Consider the following 14,966-nt stretch of genomic DNA (forward strand, 5'->3'; position numbering starts at 1 on the left):
GCCACCAAAGCCCCTCCCGTCCCTCTCAGCATCCCACAGCCCCGTCCCAGTTGCCCCCCAGCGCCCCAGGACCCCCAAAGCCTCTCGCAGTCCCTTGGCAACCCCAGCAGGACTCAGCCAGAGCCCTCCCAGTCTGTGCCCAGCACAACCGAGCTCATGGCGAGCCCCGCTTTGCCATCGCCGATCTCCTTCCAGCCCCTCGGGGCTCACTGCGATCCCTCCCAGTCACACCCGGGACCCCCAAACTCCCTCCCAGTCACACCCAGCATCCCCCCAACCCCATCCCACCCTCCCCAGCATTCCCCAAACCCCTTCCCAGCCCTTGCCCTGCACCCAGCCCCTCTCCCACTTCCAGCCCGGCTCTCTCCAGCTCCCTCCCAGTGGCTCTCAGCACAGCCCAGCGGCTCTGCCAGCGCCCCCAGGGGCTCCCCCGTACCCCAGTGCCGCCTCAGGGGCTGCTCCAGGCTGACGTGCTCCACCTGGCAGCTGTAGCTGAGCCCGCGCCGGGGCGGCGTTTCCAGCAGCACCAGCAGCTGGTAGGTCCAGTCCCCGTTGGGGACCACGTCGGTGGCCACCACGTGCTCCGAGAGCTCCTGCTGGCCCTGGAACCACCTCACCTGGATGGCAGCAGGGTAGAAATCCATCACGGAGCAGAGCAGGCGGCCAGGGCCGGGCTGGGAGCTCGAGGGGGGCACCAGCGAGATGGACACGCTGGGGGGCACTGGGAGAGACAGAGAAAGAGAGAGCGGGGACACACTGGGATCAGCTGGGGGCACTGGGAGAGAGAGGGGAGGGCTGGGGTGGGCTGGAGAGGGACTGGGATAGACTGGAATGGACTGCGAAGGGACTGGGAGCGATTGGGAGTGACTGGGAGTGACAAGGAATGGCCAGGGGAAAGTGGTGGGAGGGACTGGGGATGGGCTCGGATGGACTGGGAATGTGTTGGGAGGGAATGGGAGGGACTGAGAGGGACTGGGAGGGAGTTGGGTGGCACTGCGAGAGGTGGGAGGGGATGGGGGTATGCTGGGAGAGAGGGTGGACGTCTGAGAGTGAAGTGTGAGTGAACTGGGAATAGATTGGGAATTGATTTGGAGTGGCTGGGTGGGACTGGGAATAAACTGAGAGGGATTGAGAATGAACTGGAGACGATTGGGAGGGACTGGTCAGGTACAGGAGGCCCCGGGGATGGGCACAAGGAGGGCTGGGGGCTCTGGGGAGATTCCCAGGGAGGTTTTGAGGGGCTTCAGGGTCATTGGCAGGGTAGGGCCCGAGGGGACACGCTCTGCCCCGCGCTCACCTCGGCGCTCCACGGTGATCGCAGTGTAATAGTCGTAGTTGTACCGGCAGTACCAGTCCAGCGCAGTCCGTGCGTACTCCAGTCTAGTCGGGTCGCTGTTCATCTTCCTGGCAAACCTCTCCCCATAGGGGGTGAACCCCACGTGCAGCCCCACGTCGCTGTCGAACATCACGAACTGCTCCCGGTTGTAGATGTACCTCTCCACGAACCTTACCGTTTCCGTGCCGTTAATGAAGTGACACTCGCACTTAAACATGAGCTGAAACACCCCTGTGTGTGCCGGACACAGCTCAGGGGCCGCCCCCCGCTCCGCACCCCCAGAGCTCCGGGGCCCACCCCGGATCCCCACTCCGCACCCCCTGTGCCCCACGGCCGCCATGGGACCCTCCTGCCCGCGCTGCCGTTTCCTCTTTGCCGCCCTTCCCCCATTTCCCCTTCCACATATTCTCCCCTCCCACCTCCGGCCGCTCCCAAAATCACTTTTGGGGTCCCATTTCCCCATTTTCCCACAAATCCCTCAATCTCCAGCCTCCCTCCGCTCAGTTTTGAGGTTCCCCCGTCCCCTTTTCCCCCCTTCCCCACCCTCTCCCACCGCTCCCTCTCCTTCCCCCACCCCTCAGCCCCTCCCGCTCTCCCTTTGGGGGTCCCTTCCTCCTCCGTTCCGGCCTCCCCCCTTCGCCCCCTTTTCCCCCTTCTCCCCCCCTGTCCCAGCGCCTCCCGCCCCCCGCTCACCCGAGAGCTCCGCGCCCGCAGCCGGGGGGGCTCCCAGCACCACCAGTGCCGCCAGCAGGGCCCCAGCTGCCGCCCCTCGCCCCATGGCCGGGGCCGGGCAGGGAGCAGCAGCCCCAAAGCAGCCGCGCTGCGCTGGGAGCGCCAGTCCGGAGCAGGGCGGGCTCGGCAGCGCCGCGCGCTCTCATTGGCTGCCGCCGCTTCTGGGGAGCGATGGGCCACAGGCTCTGCCCGGCAACCGATGAGGCAATCCAACGCCCCGACCTCTCATTGGCTGTACTGCCTCCTGCCTGCGCTGCCATTGGCTGAGGCCTTTCCGGGACGCTGCAGCCCCGGGCTGGGGGTTTTTTGGGCAGGGGGAACCTTGGGGCGCTGGGCAGGTGGGAGCTCAGGTGAGCCCAGCAATGCGTGCCCAGGTGCGCGGCATCTCAGGGGTGTCCGTGGCGAGCGGTGACGCTGGCCCGATGCCAGGCACCCCCAGAGCCGCTCTGTCCCTGCCCCCGCAGCCGCACAGGGACAGAAAATGGAACCGAGGGTTCCTGCGTGGGGACAAGGACCGGGAGAGATCCCGCAGCAAATCCCACACGGGCACAACAGATCCGGCCTGGGCACACGGAGGGAATTTATTACCAACCAAATAACAGCAGCACAAGGAGAAGGGAAAGAAATCTCCCAACACCTTCCTCCTGCCCAACACGGATCACCCAGAACAGGGGTCACCAGGGCTCTGCCCAACGGGGGTCACTGGGGATCATCCAGGGCAGATTCTCCCATGGGGGATGGAGCTGGAGCAGCGCACGAAGCTCTTCCCACACTCGGGACACTCGCAGGACCTTTCCCTGGTGTGGAAGTGCTGGTGAGTGACGATCTCTGAATCCCACCTGAAGCTCTTCTGACATTCCCCACACTCCCAGGGCCTCTCCCCAGTGTGGATGTTCAGGTGTTCCTTCAGGGTGGAGCTGGAGCTGAAACCCTTCCCACATTCCAAACACTTGTGGGGCTTCTCCCTGCCATGAGGCTCCACCAGCTCTGAGCTCTGGCTGCATCTCCGGCCGCCTTCCTGGCTCAGGGAAGCTCTTTCCTCCTCACCCCTCCCTGGGCTGGGTTTGCAGCCCCTCCTCGTGAGCGATCTCTGGGGCTTTTCCTCCTCCTCCATCCGGCCACAGCTTGGGAATGACAAACCCTGGTTTGGGGGAAACCAAGGTGGGAGCGCCTTGGAGTAGAGGCTCCTCCTGGCCAGGTCCATCTCTGGAACTCAGCAGGAGTCTTGTGTCCATGAAAATCTCCACAAGGTCAAGATTCAGCCCGAAAAAGCTCTCCCAGGAGTTCCCTATTGCTGATCTCTCCACTTTTGGGGTTCCAGAAGTTTCCTTTCCTCAGGATCATGGGGGTCCAATGGTTCCAGGGGTTCTCCATTCTCTGGCGTCCTGCTTAGGGATGATCCAGGGGCTTTTGGGAGTCCATGGGGTCCCTTCTACCCTGATGTTCTACTTTGAGATCCCAGGGATCCCAGGGGTCCCTCCTCTCCAGGCTCCCCCCCTTTCCAGTCTGCCAGGGTCCCCCAGCTCTGGGATCGCCCCTCTCTGCTCTCCCCACTCTGGGGGTCCCAGGGGTTCCCCTCCTCTGCTCTCCTGGGGGTCCCCAGGACCAATGTCCTCCCCTGCCCATACTGGGTAATGGCCGCGTGGGCCCCCAAAGATCCCCCAAGGGGCTCAGCTTTGGGCTCCTGCAAGATCCAAACCTACACACACAGAGAAAAAAACCTCCCAGAGACACCAGATGATATTTGGGGTCAATTTCACAATCTGCGAGCTCCAAACACACCCCAATAAAAAACCCTCACCGGGACCCCCCGATGGATTTGGGACGAGCTCCCCCTCCCCGCCCACCTGCAGGACGAGCTGGGGGCGATGGTCCCGTGGCTGCGGCCACAGGGGGCACTGGAACCTCCTGTTCCTCCTGTTCCTGCTCCCGCTCCTCCTCTTCCTGCTCCTCATTTTCCTCTCTCTGTCCCTCCTCCTCCTCCCCCTTCCTAACCCCACCTCCTCCCCAGTTCCTGCCTTCTGTGTATTTAGATTGGGGAACCTTGCTCGTTTTTAGAACTAGAACAAAGATCCCAGACGGAACAAGGCTTGCTGCTTTTAGTCAGAAGTATCAGTGACTAAAGGTCACATTTTCTTTGGTTTGGTGCCGTCCTCCTTCCTCCTCAGTGTTCAGGCTGGGCTATGGGATGTCCTTGTTTGATGCATTTTCCGAGTTCCTCTTGCACCCTTTGGGCCATGGGCTGTGCCCTGGGAGGGTTCTTTGTGCTCCTTTGTGACACAGGAGAACCTTCCAGGCGGTTTCTGCGTGAGCTGCTGCTGGGATGTCGCAGGAACAGCGCCACGTCCCCGTGGTGTTCCCGTTGCTGTGGGACACGGAGGCCTCAGTGCCCAGAGTGGCTCTGGGGTCGCTGCCGGAGGATCCTCCTGCCCGAGGCATTCTCAGCAGCCAGCCCAGCCCTGACGGGTGTCCTTCTGTGCTTGCAGGGCTGCAGGCTGCAGACGTGTGCAGCGCAGCCAAAATGCTCCAGCACGTGGCTGCTGCAGTTTGCACTCTGTACTCTGTGGCTTATTCGGGGTATTTTTTAACCCACTTGGCAGGTAAGTAGAGGTTTTCCCTCGGTGCAGCATCTGTGGCTTTGGGCTTGCTGTGTGCTTTCTGTTCTTCCTCTGGAGCTGAGCTGACTTTGGAACCAAATTGCCATGAAGATACCATTGCTTTGGGAGAGCTCCTGCCAGCAGCTGCAGCTGGAAAAGGGGGTGTCTTCAGCCTGTGGGGCGTGCACAGCATCGGCAATGAGCCCTGGGAGGTTCTGTTCCCTCAAGCAGGGAGTCTGTGCCAGCAGAGCCCGGAACTCCCTCCCTTTGCTGCTCCAGCCAAGAACTGACCCAGCCCAGTATTTTGTGGTGCTCTCTTGCTTGCTGTGGGAAGGGACTGTGGCTCCTGGAGGGATGCTGTGAAAGCAAAATGCTCTCTCGGGGTTGCCTTGCTCCGTGGCATTTCCCACCACAGGCAGTTTTTCTCCTAACAGCATCTGGTTCATGTTCCCTCTCCCATTGCAGGGCACCTCATGTCTGGATTCCGAGCAGCTCCTCCTTCGGTGAGTGGGAAAGGAACTTGGTGTTTGGAATTGTGCAGCAAGTTGTGAGCTTGGCATGTGGCAGCCCAGTGCCAGCCTGGGAGGCTGAAGGAAAGTTCCTGTCAGTACCTGCAGCAGCAGCAGCAGCAAATGGATCCCCAGCAGTTTTCTCCTTTTCTGCTGAAGAGCTTTTGAAGAGCTGCAGGTCTGGTTTTGCAGGCAGAGGATTGCTTGCTGGCTTTAGCCATGGTGGAATATCGAATTCCCAACAATAAGTGGCAATGTTGACTTTAGCCCATTGTTAGTTGGAACAGCTCTGAACCCAATTTCTGCTCAGTGATGCTGGATGTGCAGCTGAGGAGAAATAAGGTGATAACTGAGATAGAACTTCCCGTCCCTCATGCTGCCATCTGTTCACAGGGCACAAAAGCAGCACCAGCACCTCCTGGGGCTCCCTCTGTTTCCAAAGAGGAGGCCAAAGAGGAGGAAGACAGCAGTGAGCTTCCCGCTGCTCTGGGGGCCGATGGTGAACTTCCCTCAGTGCCGGGAGATGACAGTGAACTTCCCACTGCTCTGGGAGATGAGGGCAAACATCCCGCGGTGTGGGAATGCAACGGCGAGGCTCCCACGGGGTGGGACAAGGACAGGGGACATCTCCCGGCGTGGGACGAGGACAGTGGATGTGCCCTGGTGTGGGACCAGAATGGCAAAACTCCCATGGAGTGGGATGAGGATGGAGGACATCCTGTGTCTTGGGAAGAGGAGAGTGAACATCTCCCAGCATGGGAAGTGGACAGCGAACATCCCCTGGTTGGAAAGATGATGGAGAAGCTGCAGCATTTTGGGAAGAGGATGGAGAAGCTGCAGCGTTTTGGGAAGAGGATGGAGAACCTCCCTCTGCTTGGGAAGAGGACAATGAAGCTCCCTCCGCTGTGGGATCCTGGGCTGAACATTCTGACAGCAGCACAGCCCTGCAGCCAGAGGGGAGAGGGGAGTGGTGCCTGATGCAGCTGAGTACGTCTGCTCTGTTCCTGGGTGCCCAAGCAGGTGCTGTGAGTGTGTCTGGGCATCAGCTGCACCCAGGGTTGTTCTGCAGCTGAATGTCACTGAGCCATTTATTGTCCTTCCCCAGCTGACACCAAGGGGCTCACGGCCCCAGGGAGTGGGGCTGGTTCTGGCTCTGCTGCAAGGCGGGCTCTCACTCCGGGAGGGAGCGTCTTCCACGTTTTTTCTTTCAGGGAACACCATGAGATACCAGAACACCAGAAATACCTGGAAGTGGAGCAGATTGGCCAAGGGTAAGTTCACGGCAGCTGCTTCTGCACAAGCAGGGCTGGGGGTTGTGCTGGTGCAGGATCAAGTGAGGGGTCAGGAGATCCCAAAGCACCTTCAGACACTGGGCTACCATCCTGCTGTCTCTCAGTCCTGATCAGAATTGTTAACTGTGGTCAGAAGGCACCATCAAAGGCCCCTGAGGCTGGCAGTGTCCTGCCTGCAGCAAGGAGCAGGACCTGGAAGATCTTCTGTCCCTGGAACTGGATTGCCTAAAAGAGCAACTCACCATCTGGTGACTGTCAGAAAACAGTTCTCCAGAAGATTTCTTTCAAATATTTTGCTTCAAAAAATATCCACCGGTCAGGATTATCAACCTAATGGTTTAGAAACAGAAACCAGAGATGAACCAATAAGTGCTCTACTCTAGCACAGGTAGCAGACCCCATACATTCAGTAACAGACATAGAGCTGATGCACTATTACAACGACCTGAGTGGGTCGCTGAGGGTGAGAGAGAGACGGTGAATCTTGTTTCTTGAATCAGAAGGCTTGATTTATTAATATATGATATAATACATTATAGTTATACTAAAAAGAATATAGAGAGAGGTTTTCAGAGCTGCTAGCTAAGCTAAGAAAAGATAGAAAAGAATCCCAAACAAAGTTGTGTCCAGGGACTCAGTCCCCTCACTTGCCCTGGTGATTGGCCCTTAATTATAAACATAGGAAATGAGCCAATCAAGGTGTCCCTGTTACATTCCACAGCAGCTGATAATAATTGTTTACCTTCTCTTCGGGGGCCTCTGGCCTCCCGAAGATGCAGAAATCCGAAAGAAAGGATTTCTGTGGAGAAATGTCTGCGACATCTCACCTTTCTAAATTGTATAAAATAAAAGAAAAATGCTGATGTGGAATGAACAGGAAATTCCTTCACCTGCAAAATATAGAATACTAACAATTCACTGAAACAATCCTACAATATAAGAAAATTGCAAGAAACAATGCAAAGAGATTTCAAGTCCATGCAGCTGAGTTTCAGGAACAGTCCATCAGCTGAAGTTGTTTCTTTTGGACATCTGAGAGTCCTTAGAGTCCTTTTTGTCCTGAAACAGCATAACACAATTTTAAACAATTTGAAACAGTTTGAACAATTTTTAGAATGTCCTTTTCTGGCCCTTCAGTGCTTTCAGTGCTTCAGCGCTTCAGAGCTGCTGCCCAGTATTTTCAATCTTTTTTATTTGATTTTTAATTTTTTTTTTTTTTTGATCGAAAAGCAAAAGAGCAGCAGCCAGCTGAGCAGAGCAGTGCCAGAGAAGGAAAGGCCCTGGCCCATGCTGGACCAGGAACCCCAAAACTGGCTCACAACGGGGGGACCCGGACCGGTAGGACAAACCAGAATTCCCAGAAACATAAAGAGGCCAAGTGATGGCCCTGGCCCAGGAACCTCCTGAGCCCAACATCCCAGGCCAAACCCATGAGGAAGGCTGTGCATTCCCGCAGGCCTGAACCCTGCTGCCAGCACAATGGCAGCACGGGTAGTGAGATGCTTCCTTTCCCCTAAACCACTGAGGCATGCCAGCAGCAGGGAAATAGAAGCCTTCCCCAGAAATGCCATCTGGGGTCTGGAGATGTTTGTTTCCCACAGCAAACCAGCTATGGTCTCCTCCAACTGTGCTCTCTCTCTCTCTGCAATGCATCGGGTTTGTCTCTCATCCGCCCCGTGGCATCATCCCCATCCCCTCCGGGCTGGAGATCAGAGGCAGAACTCTCTGGATGCACCTGCCCCCCCATGCCACTAGGGCACAAGAGAGGCGGCGGCCTCCATGGAACAATCCCTGAAAAACCACCCCCCAAACCGCTGAGAATGCTGATCTTAAAAACAGGCAGCTGGACTGCCACAACAGTGAGCTGGCGGGCAGCCCCCGCTCCACGGAAGGAGAGACCCCCCGCCGGAGCGACTGCTGGGATGTCCGGTGGAAGCATCGGGGAGGGAGCCGGAACCGGGGGGGGAACCGCGCTGAGCGTGGGATCCGCCGCGGGCTGCTCCGAGAGTCCCGCGGGCTCAACTCCGTTTTTTGCTGCTGACTCTGGGGTCCGCTGCGGAGGCGGCGGGGACGCGCGGGAACACGCTGTTGCTGCGTCCCTTGGCTCTGAAAGCGGCGGCAGACACGGCACGGGCACCAGCGGAGCTGGGAGGAGCGGCGGAGCATCGCTGTTGCTTAGCAACAGGTCAATCGCCGACAGTGTTGTTTCTTCTGTCTTCTCCGACACAGGCTCTTGCGGGGGCGGGATCTCCTGGAGTGACAGCTCTAGCAGGGGCGTGGAGGAAACCTCATAGACCGGTGCCGCCCCCATGTCTGAAGGCGGAGTCTGAGAGGCCGGCGCTGGCTTGAGCGGCCACTCCCATCCCCCCGGAGAGCGAGAAGGGGGGGAAGGAGAACACTCCATCTGAGCATGCTCCAGAGCAAGAGTAAAAAAAACTTCTTTGCGCCGCGAAGTTTCAGCCCCCCCCGCCGTGAAGCGGGGGGGGGAAAAAAACCCAAAGTCATCACCCACCGGGTCTTCTGCCAAGGGCGGTGGAAACGGAGCTTGGCCATAACAGTTAGAGATCCATTGAAAACAAGCTGCTCTGCGCTTCAGGACAGGGAAAAGCTTTATAAATGCTGGGTAGATAGAAGGCAACACGTGTCCCTTACTGTAGACGCACTGGATAATGGAGTCCATGCACTCCCAGACAAAAACATCTAAAGCATATAAGACATCAGCAAAGAACCCAAAAAGCTTTGCCCATCGAAAGAATTCATAGATATCTGTTTCTGACAAAAAGCAACCATCTTCTCTGCACCAATATTTCCAGAGGGCTATGAGTTTTTCCTCTGAAGGGGAGAATTGAATCTCTTCTGGCAAGGCATGTGTTTGCCATACGAACAGCCACAAGCTACGAAGGGCTGGTTCATCAGGGATAGAAAAGTGAACAGTACCTTTTAAAAGAGTCCAGCTTTCTCTGGCCAGCTCCACAGGTCTGCTGTTCTTTTCCATCATCTTTCCTGATGGTTTTCCAGAAGAAAGGTTCTCTTGTGGTCAGCCTTGGCTGTGAACTCTCTGTCCAAATCAGGATCTTCGGTTCTTCAGCTCCTGGCTTGAATCCACTTGTGTGGTCGCTTCAAAGCAACCATCAAATGCCACACATACAGGATTTTTACCCAGTGCAGCAATTTTGCTCCTCTGGTCTTATCAGATTAATTTTTGCTCTGACACGAGGGGTCACCAGATATTACAACGACCTGAGTGGGTCGCTGAGGGTGAGAGAGAGACGGTGAATCTTGTTTCTTGAATCAGAAGGCTTGATTTATTAATATATGATATAATACATTATAGTTATACTAAAAAGAATATAGAGAGAGGTTTTCAGAGCTGCTAGCTAAGCTAAGAAAAGATAGAAAAGAATCCCAAACAAAGTTGTGTCCAGGGACTCAGTCCCCTCACTTGCCCTGGTGATTGGCCCTTAATTATAAACATAGGAAATGAGCCAATCAAGGTGTCCCTGTTACATTCCACAGCAGCTGATAATAATTGTTTACCTTCTCTTCGGGGGCCTCTGGCCTCCCAAAGACGCAGAAATCCGAAAGAAAGAATTTCTGTGGAGAAATGTCTGCGACAATGCACTCTGGGGGAAAATGCATCACCTGCCTGATGGCAGGGCCCTTGTGGATCCTGCAGGTCTTAGGCAGGAAATGGAAAAGGATGAAATGCATTCTTTTCCAGTTCTTTAGAAACCCATTTCTCACCTCAGGTTTTGAACTAAAGCTATTCAGGGTGGACATTTGGGATTTGCTCCAGCCCAATTCCTTCGTGTTGGGTCTCAGTTTCCTCTTGCACACCTTGCATGGCAGAGGGCTGGTGGCTGCTGTGCTGCTGTTCAAAGGGTCGATGCACCCAGGTGTTTGTGAATGCTGCAGGCAGCAGAGATCTCCTGTCTGGGCTGGCTTTCACTGCCAGGGCCTAAAGCGCTGCTTCTTTCTTCTCTGCTGCTTTGTCTCCAGGGCTTTCGGAGCCGTTTCTAAAGGACTCGACAGGGCCACTGGAGGAGAGGTCAGTGCCAACACGCCCAGCACGGCCAGCAGCTCTGCAGGGCTTTCCCCTCTGCTGGGAGCTGTGGCTGCAGCTCTGGGGGCCAGCAGAGCTTTCCTGCACAGGCTGCTCCTCTGCAGGCAGAGCAGTGTCAGCCTGCAGAGCACAGCTGGGACGGACTTGGTCCTTCTCAAGTGCCAAAGGACTGCAAGGAGGGCAGCGGTGTCTGTCAGAGCAGGACACGCTGGCTTGGTCTTCATATCTAAAAGTGTGAATGCATCAGCTGCTGGAGACTGAGGCCCCATTAATCTTCATCCCAGCCTCAGACAGGAACATTATTTAGCTGTTTTTCCATCCTGCCTTTCATCTTCAAAGGGAACCTCAAGGCCTATTTAGGGAGAGATCCTGCTTGGGCTCAGTTTGGGGTATTAGTGCTACTTCAGCTGTTCACAGAGGGAGAGGGAGAGAAATGAGAAGATGGATGTCCAGAGCAAAGCCCTCTCCTAAATCCTGCAGTTGTGTTTGGGTCTGGTGTCAGTGACAGCCTGTGACAGGGATCACCTGAGCAATGGATGTGTGTTTGCTTTGTTGTGCAATCCCAAACAAAGCAGTTGGATCTGAAATCATGAAATCATCCAATCACCAGTTGGATCTGAAATCCCATAGAATTGCTAAAGGGTTCCTGGCTGTTTTGCTCTGTTTCCACAGAACCAGAATTACCTCCTGCTTGCAAAACATGTTTGAATAATAATAAGAGTGTTGAGGCCATTAGAGAAGACTGTAGGTGCAGAGAATGTTGTTAGAGCTTTGAGGCTGACAGCTGAGGGACCATTTCTGCAGAGCTTGCAAGGCCAAATGTCTCTGGCCATGTGTCCTGTAAGCAGCCCCCAGCTGTGGGAGCAATGGGTTGTGGGAATGGCCCTTGCTGAGCTCTGGTGTCCCATCCCAAGGCAGTAGGGCACAGCCCGGCTCTGTTGCTCCAGAAAGACTCGCTCCGTGTTTGCTGTGGCCTCCTGCCACAGACTCCTGCAGTTAAAGGCTGCAATGTCCCTTCAGGTGGCCACCAAGAAAATGAGTCTCAGAGGGCAGAACAGGGAACGAGCTGTGAATGAGATCCTGCTCCTGAAGGACAAGAATCCCAACATTGTCAACTCCTTGGACAGGTGAGTGCTTCAGCTCTTATCCCGTGCCCGGGCGCTGCGTTAACCTTTCCTGGCATCCGGAGTCTGTAGCCTGTTTGGAAAATGCCTGACCCAGCCACATCTTCCCAAAACAACAGCCTGGCAGTTCACTCCCTCCATGTGCTTTTGTTGCTTTGCTTTGGTTTTTCCTTCAAGTTCCTCCCCGTTTGCTGTGTCTCCCAAGAAGTGCTGATAAACCACAGCAGAAATTATTTCCCTTGGCTTCTTCTTCCCAGCCCTTTTCCATTGCTACAGATGCCAGGAAGACCAGGTTCTTGTTTCCAGAAATGCCTCATTTGCCCAGTTTTCACTGGCCTTGCCTGTTTCTGAAGGGACTTTCTGAAAGGTTTTCTGATTGCTTTTGTCCCAAGTGCTGCATGGCCTCCTCCCCTGGATAACCCTGGCAGTTGTGTTGCCTTGTTCTGCAGGGAATGGTGGAACTGATGAGTCCAGAAGCTGAACCAGCTGGGGCCAAGGGTTGTGGTTCCACATTGATCTGGGCTGTTGCTAAACTGCATTTTTCACCTGCTTGCCAACTAAGGCCTCTCCTTTCTCACAGGTGTCTCCTTCTCCTTTAGACTGTGCAGATTCCCAGCGCTGTGCAGCCTGGCAGCAATGTCTCTCCATCTGATTCTGTCCTCATTGACAAATGACCTGGAAACAAACCTCCACTCCAGGCTTTTCCATGGGGGAATTGAGCTCTGCACTTTCATCTCCATGCCATTGCTTTCCTCTTCCAGCTTCCTTGTTGATGGAGATCTCTGGCTGGTGATGCAATACATGGATGGAGGAACTTTGCGGGACGTTGTCAGACAGACACGCGTGGTTGAAGTAGAGATGGCAGCTGTCAGTCGGGAGGTGAGAGATCCTGCTTGTCACTCCATGGCTGGGACACGACGGTCCTTCCAAACAGGGCGTGAGAACAGGAGTGGCTCCATGCTCAGGGCTTTGTTTCTGTGTTGTTTTTGTGAGCTCTGCAGTGAACGGCCTGCCAGCATCACTGCACTTCTGCTCTGTTGTTGTTCTCTCTCCTGCTGTTGTGGTACTCTCTGTCTGGTTTGGATTTGATTTGCTGTTCTCAGCTTTGCCTTGAACCGTTTGCCTGGAGCTTGTGTGCACTGCACTCCTGGCCTGTCACGGCAAAGCTGCTGCTGGCAGAATTCTGAACTGTCCTTTCTTGTGTGATATATTCCGGCCATTGGTTTTTGCCCTCGTGTTTCTTGTTGTTATGTTTGCCATTTTATCCCATCATAAAAAAAACCCGAACAATATTTGAGATAGCAGCAATTTTAATTGAATAGTTTAGAAAATATTATCGACAATATAATTTGATTAAAAATAAGGGATAATTCAGTTCAAATAATAGCACATAAGCAAAAGATAACTGCAGGGTATGGAGTGCAGGGCTCTTGGACCCTTGCCACCTCACGTACGAGCTTGCCAAGTGGATTCCCCCCTTATATGTCATGTGTCAATGCCATCTCCTCCCATTTTCAATTCATCACATTTTTACCAGCGCCCTCATCACCACCTTTACCGTGCATGCTCCACCACTCGGTTTGGTGGTTGCACAAGTCTTTGGGGGTCATTTTGGATGAAGACCTCTCCTCTTCCTCTTTGTCCTTTAATTCACCTTTGGGTTACACATGCGCACCAAGCCAGGATAATGTAAGCCAAAACTAACATATTACTGCATTTTAGCATCAAAGCAATAAATCTCTTGTAGCGGGCATTTTCCTGGGACCCAACCAGATCTTCCCTTCTCTCAGTTAAGATTTAGTAACTGTTCTCTCTTGCTTTTTCCTCCTATCCTTGAACATCTGCCACGAGGGGGGATGGAGCCCCTCCTCTCCCTTTCTTCTTTGGCATTACAACTTTTATCTGTTTTATTATTACCAAATATTTATTAGTGTATCAATATTGATTACTGTTTCAATTTTATCAGCATGAATCACACCTATTTACCACATTGTTCTCTCTCAGCGTCTGCAGGGCCTGGATTTCCTCCATTCCAAGCGGGTGATCCACAGGGATCTGAAGAGCTCCAACATCCTCCTGGGCACGGACGGCTCTGTCAGGCTGGGTGGGTGTTCCTGGCCAGGCACGGCGCTCCCGGGCTGCAGGTGTGGGGCTGCTTCCCAGGGAGGGCCAGAGCCCCACAAGGGCTGCTGGGGGCACTGCCCGGCCCCGGGTGCCAGCTGAGAGCGGCTGCCCCTGCAGAGAGCTCAGGAGAGGAGCAGGGTGCCAGCAATGCCTTTGCTCTGCCTATGGCCCTGCCAGAGGGGCAACAGTGGGAATCTAAAGCTCCAAGGGAATCAGTAAAAGCCACTGCATGAAAGCTGAGGGTTTCTTGAAGGGTCCAGTTCCATCTTTCCTTGGCTACAGCCCTGAGGGCTTTTCCAGATGACTTCACTACTGCACTCTCAGACTGAGAGTGAGGAATCTTGGTGCTTGGTTTCCTCATTGCAGCTGCTTTTGACAGGGTTTGTTTCTGTCCTCAGCTGATTTTGGCCTCTGCGCTCAGCTCAGCCCTGAGCAGGACCAGCGCAGCTCCATGGTGGGCACTGCTCACTGGATGGCCCCAGAAGTTGTGACCAGATCTCCTTAATGGCTCCAAGGTGGACATCTGGGCCTTTGGCATTGTGACCATCAAGATGGTGGAAGGAGAACCTCCTTACTTCAGGGAAGCGGCGGCCATGGTAAGAGGCAAATTCTCCAGGGGCTGCAGAGGCCTGTGAGCACAGGGGGACCCTGCACTGGGAGCAGCAGCTGGAGGTTTCTGCACATGGGAAGGGAATTCCCAGAGGACTCGTGCCTCAACACAGACGATGATTCTGCAATCTCCAGCAACAATTTGCTTTGGGATTTATGTTGTTGCAGCTCATCTGGCTGTGACAATGGCCTTAAAATGTGAAGCAAGTGCATCAGGTCTAATGTTACATTGCAAGAAAACCCCACATCAACCCCACATCCCGCCCCCAAACACAACAAGATTTCTGCAGGAGCTTCTAAAAGACATTTTGCAAGATTATCTGCCCCCTGATTCTTCTCACAGGGAAACATGTTGAGAACATAAAGATGATTGTTTAACATCCTCATAGTCTAACATATTTCTTTCCTAGTCCAAGCTACTTTCTCCGTGTCACTTTCTCCGTGTTGCTGAGCTTTCAGCAACACAAACCTCCTCGTTCTTGCCTGGCAGTTTCTGGGATGGGGCATCAGGAATGCATTTACTTGAGTGTCAGTGGCACTGCAGAGATGCACTTGATGTAAGAATCCTCTGAAATAACAC

At 54.6% G+C, this 14,966-nt stretch overlaps 1 protein-coding gene and 1 pseudogene across 1 annotated transcript in view; one reads left to right on the forward strand and one right to left on the reverse strand.

The window, feature by feature from the left end:
• Nucleotides 1-14,966, reverse strand: part of LOC131570213 (uncharacterized) — a 1,483,036-nt pseudogene that overhangs the window by 259,711 nt on the left and 1,208,359 nt on the right.
• The window catches only part of LOC131570164 (serine/threonine-protein kinase PAK 3-like), a 34,892-nt gene continuing 31,463 nt past the window's right edge, over nt 11,538-14,966 (forward strand). Inside the window, exons 1-3 of the mRNA XM_058822509.1 lie at nt 11,538-11,656; nt 12,415-12,532; nt 13,658-13,757. Coding sequence (XP_058678492.1) covers nt 11,538-11,656; nt 12,415-12,532; nt 13,658-13,757 — 337 coding nt within the window. The remainder of the gene's footprint in view (nt 11,657-12,414; nt 12,533-13,657; nt 13,758-14,966) is intronic.

The sequence above is a fragment of the Ammospiza caudacuta genome, chromosome 33 (genome assembly GCF_027887145.1).
Source record: "Ammospiza caudacuta isolate bAmmCau1 chromosome 33, bAmmCau1.pri, whole genome shotgun sequence".
Classification (NCBI taxonomy): Eukaryota; Metazoa; Chordata; class Aves; order Passeriformes; family Passerellidae; genus Ammospiza; species Ammospiza caudacuta.